The sequence below is a fragment of the Triplophysa dalaica genome, chromosome 13 (genome assembly GCF_015846415.1).
Source record: "Triplophysa dalaica isolate WHDGS20190420 chromosome 13, ASM1584641v1, whole genome shotgun sequence".
In the NCBI taxonomy this organism is placed as follows: Eukaryota; Metazoa; Chordata; class Actinopteri; order Cypriniformes; family Nemacheilidae; genus Triplophysa; species Triplophysa dalaica.
This window is the reverse complement of record NC_079554.1, coordinates 9,475,538-9,480,338: the sequence shown is the minus strand read 5'-3', so window position 1 is coordinate 9,480,338 and position 4,801 is coordinate 9,475,538. Positions and strand designations below refer to the sequence as shown.

Below are 4,801 nucleotides of genomic sequence, written 5' to 3'. Positions count from 1 at the left end.
CAGTGCAGTGGTTATAGCAACAGCCTGGCGTGCACAACAAAATTTTACAGGTCAGGTTCTCGGTGGGACCTCAAACTGCACAAACTAGTACAATTATTCAGTACTAACTGAAAAAACTGTGTGCTTCAAAAAAATGAATGAAAACTGTAAATAAATATACAGTAATAAATGAATTTAGAGATTAGCATAAATGGTGATAATAGTAAATGAGATGGCCTCAAGTCATGAGCAAATTACAAAAGCATGAGTCTTTGACCTGTATTTATATTGTGTTTATATTTTTATTTAAGTCTAGTTCAGAAGAGACCTCAAAACATTCATTTTTAATATTTCACAAAATGAACAACAGCATCTGCAACACGTTTTTTCTAACGTCCAGACCTACAGACAGAATGTGCTGTTTTTATATGGGCATACACAATGCAATTCATCATAAAATCTGACAACTCAACATCAAGATAAGTCAAATAGAAAGGGGTTCGATGACAATAGCTGTTCATTCGCCTCTTATTGACATCTTTGAGAATATTAAAATCGAGAATGCTAAAACTCAATTAAATTAACATGGCAAACCTATATTGGCATACAACAGTGTTCATTATTATTATTTTCTTAACTGTTTAGGAGTACATATATATATTTTTGAAATGAACGTAAAAAAAAGGCAATTCCTTCAAAACACGTCCTATTAGGGACATACGGAAAAGACCAGCCTCACTTAAATAATTTTTGAGGTAAAACAATTGAGGTTGGAAAAAAAGAATATATCTGGACTGAAAAAAAGCAATACAATAAGCTTTAATGCAAAGCGATTCGATATATAAATAAGCTTTATAGCAAATGTACATCACTTCTGTGGCAATATATGAGAGCATTTCGGTCTGTCCGTTTTTTACTTCCGTTCTTCTTTTGGAAACAAAGATGGGAATGAACTTTAGTTTTTATCTATGCATCCCTGAGGTGTCCATTGACTTCCTGTAGCTTCTCTCTTCCGCTCCCTTCATAGCGCCCCTTTTGTTTACCTGTCAGTCTCACCGCTGACCCGCGAACATCGCACAGTTTCTATTAATTGTCCTTATTTTGTTGTTTATGAAATGCTATAGTTGTTGTAATAGGCTGCCGTGGCGTCGGCCAATACAGAGATGAGGCTGTTTTCCGTAGAGCTGTTGGAGCAAATGGAAGCCGGCGTTACCTGGATGTGTCCTGTGACTGTCATCCCACCGTGCTCAGGGTGATAGCTTGTTGAATTTAGATACTGGTCAAACTCATCTCGGTCTACCTCACCTAGCAATTCAGCCTGGCTCAGTTGGTCCAAACTCTCCAGGTGCCCCTGTTCTGGAGGAGGCGATAGCTGGCCCAGGTGGCCCTGATGCCCGTTGTGAATCGGAACTTGGGGGAACGATGGGCTGTAATAGGAAAGCGGAGGAGCAGGGATGAGTGTCGCCCCACTTCCCTGATGAGACATCGAGATGTGGCCCAAATGTGTGCTTCCACAGTGTAGAGCCGTCTGTTGCGAGTACTCATGATGGTACGGAGGTGGACTGCTCATGTGGACAGGGGTGGGACGTCTGTCTTCTGGGCAAGAGGTGGAGGATGAACAGGAGCTGGTGGAGACAGAGCTAGGGGATGAGTAGTAGGATTGGTGCTCATGGTCCACTGCGTCTAGAGGTGACATCTCGGGTGGTGTGGGCAAGCCGTACGGGTATGTGTCGAAGCTGCTGTTGGAGTTTGTAGGGTCTCTGAAGACCCTCACACCCGGAAGAGTTGCATTAGGGGAACTGAATCCGCCACTTACACCACTCTCATCATCTTTGTCAAGGGGGTGACAGCAACCCCGGGGGTCCGGTAGAGAATTCTGGTCTGGACCAAGGGTGGTCAGAAATAAACCAGGGTCCACACGTTTACAGATGCGTTTGAGCTGCTTCTTTCTACGAGGGCGGTATTTGTAATTGGGGTAGTCCTGCATGTGCTGCACCCTCAGACGTTCCGCTTCATCCACGTATGGTCTCTTCTGCACCGGAGTTAAAGCTTTCCATGACTTTCCTGTTTAGAAGGACAAAAAGAACAAATGCCTTATTTCTCATTTTAAACTCTGAAAACTGATGTAAAAGTCCTTGACAAAGTATAATCATTGAAAAGAAGATAAAGGACAGATGTTGTCATGATGGTGTAAATTGACAAGTTTCAATGTATTCCTTTATTAACAACACCACAAAATAATGTCACATTTTATTATAAGCAGAAGCTGTTGGCTTTCAGAGATCCTTAGCTTGTTTAAATATCTCTAACGATTTTTCACTATAAATATGAAAAATAAATCACAGAAAAAATGATTACATGAAAATGTATTCATTCTTTTGTTATCAATTAAAATACTTTGTACTACATTTATATTAATGTGTTTGAACTGGAGTTTAAATCCTTGCCATTCTAAGGCTCTTATTATTGTTATTTTTAGCGCTCATTTCAGTATTTTAACATACCTGAAATAATTTCGTTCTTGATAAATTTCCTGTAAATGCCTAACTGGTCAAACTTGTCTACAAACCTTACATAAACTATAAAACGGAAATAATTTTAACTCAAATAATTAAAATGTTCTTTCTGGCATATTTAAATAAGGTTAATAAGTTATTATTGATAACGTTAATAAGAAAATAAATACGTTATTATAGGTCCTAAATGTGTTCCTTAACAAACCTGATGATTTCAAATCAGCGTATAAAAACTTATATAAAACGATACGTGTGCTCTAGATTGAGGAACAATTAAATTAAATACAATTTGTTTTACTCGGTAACATATCGATTCAATTGACGATTGTTCTTGCGCTTTTAAAAAGTTTGTTTCGGACGTCAAGTTTACTCTCTCATTGTAATTTTAACTAACCACACCTTCCAGAAATGTCTGTTTTTAATTTCACAATTAATTTAGAAGCAAACAGATACATCTGTAATAGACAAACCAGTTGACTAAATGTTTCAGTAAGTCCAGGAATCAATGCGCAGTATTAAATCATACGTGTTATTTAACAAAGTAAGTACATTAACAGTGCTACATAATCATAATAATATATTATCCGTATAAGTAGTCTTACCCAGCATCTTGCTCAGCTCCGCATTGTGTAGATCTGGGTTCTGAACCGCGAGTCTCTTGCGCTCATCTTTGGCCCACACCATGAACGCGTTCATGGGTCTCCTGATGCGCGGCTCCGACACCTTGTCGGCGGGAGCTCTGTGAGACGTGTGCCCGTCAGGTAAGTCCGCATTTCCCGCAGAACACTCGAAACTCTCCGGCCAGGAGGAATACGCGCTTATCAGAGCAGCCATGTGCGCAACGCAAACTTGACCTTCCCACAAACTTTGTTTCTCAGGTGCGAATGTGACCCAGAAGTTTACTTTCGTTTTTTAAATCTAAAGTTAAGTAATAAAGCAATAAAGGCAGGCTGTGAATGAGCAGGTGGTCGAGCAGGGACCTCTGAACTGATGTTTGGCGCTCTGAAGCTGTGATTCACTGTTTCCTCCGGCATGGGGAAGCGCTTTATATGAGCGGAGCAGCTTCCAGCACAGGCCCACGGGAGGATTTCAGCTCCTCCTTGACTGCAACCTGAGATCCACGACAGAAAAAAACAGTGACAAAAATATTTCAACACACTTTCCTACAAAATCACGTCGTGGGCTGTTAGTGTGTTTATTTGGATAGTGTTGTCTGACGTGTTGTAGATTATATATAAATAAACATAAACACGTTTGAACTATTTTCATTGGATAAATGGGATATTAATATTGTGAAAACATCCCTTAAATTTAAAATGGTTTAATTATAATGAATGTATGTTCTTCATAGCGAATTTATTCTATTACCATCCTTTTACTGCATTATCGTGGTTAACCTATATCTCTGTAGTGAGACAATTTTAAATGTGTGCTTACTATGGTTTTACTACAAATACCAGATATATAAATGTAATTACTATAAGAGCTTTACAATAATGCTGATGAAATTGCGTTGATATCCCGTGGGTATTAGTATAGACATGTGCATTTGAAAGGAGAGTTATTTTTAGTTTGGAGAAATGTTCAAAACCTGTTCCGATGGGGCCCGTCCTGTCCACGCATCCATTAAGCAGGTTAAACCGATGACGTGTTTTTCTCTCTGACACAGTCTCTCATTCATTAAGCTATAATGGAGGAAACTGTTATTTAATTTCCATCGAGAGTTACATAAAAGTTTTTTTCCCGCACAGGTTCTGCATCGCTTACTCATCAAAACCGGTCATTCTACATAATGATTGACTTCTCAAAAAGCTCAGACTTGTGGGGTGCTTTGATATGTACAGTATATAGCACCTTTATCAATAACCATCCACAATGTTTTCGATGGTCTTTTCACACTTTGATCCAGCATGCATAAAAAGATGGGTAAAGGCAATCGGGAGTTAATGTATTTGTCATATTGATCATTCCTCACAGCCAGCAGACTGGACACAACCAGACAAGAAGTTCCTGTTGACAATTTTACTGTTGGCCCTTCATGAGAGCTGCAGGAAGACAGGAAGAGTCCGGAATAAACCAATGCTCTACTCTAAGACAATATCAACAGAGCAATTCGTCTCATAATGGAGTACAAATACTGCTGTAAGTAGTTTAGGCCTATTGAATTAATTTCTGCCCTCAAGATGTTCAAAGGTTCAAAAGAGAATTAAAATGACCAGAATCGAATGACAGACACTTAGATGGATTCATTATTTGCAGGAACAGGAAGAGGATCTTCATGAGCCAGATTGCAAAAACATGGAATA

General features: G+C 39.1%; 1 protein-coding gene across 1 annotated transcript; it reads right to left on the bottom strand.

Moving 5' to 3' along the window:
- Positions 1–257: 257 nt before the first annotated feature.
- Positions 258–3,514, bottom strand: sox7 (SRY-box transcription factor 7). Its single transcript, XM_056764344.1, has 2 exons — positions 3,098–3,514; positions 258–2,043 (listed from the first exon to the last, which is right to left on the bottom strand). Exons 1-2 carry the CDS (start codon positions 3,327–3,329, stop codon positions 1,088–1,090), a joined length of 1,188 nt encoding a protein of 395 aa, XP_056620322.1. The 5' UTR covers positions 3,330–3,514; the 3' UTR covers positions 258–1,087.
- Positions 3,515–4,801: the final 1,287 nt, after the last annotated feature.

Coding starts and splice junctions, on each gene's coding strand:
- sox7 (XM_056764344.1), bottom strand. CDS start 3,329: ATGGCTGCTCTGATAAGCGCGTATTCCTCCTGGCCGGAGAGTTTCGAG. Junction 2,044..3,097: donor GGAGCTGAGCAAGATGCTGG/GTAAGACTACTT, acceptor CCTTCTAAACAG/GAAAGTCATGGAAAGCTTTA.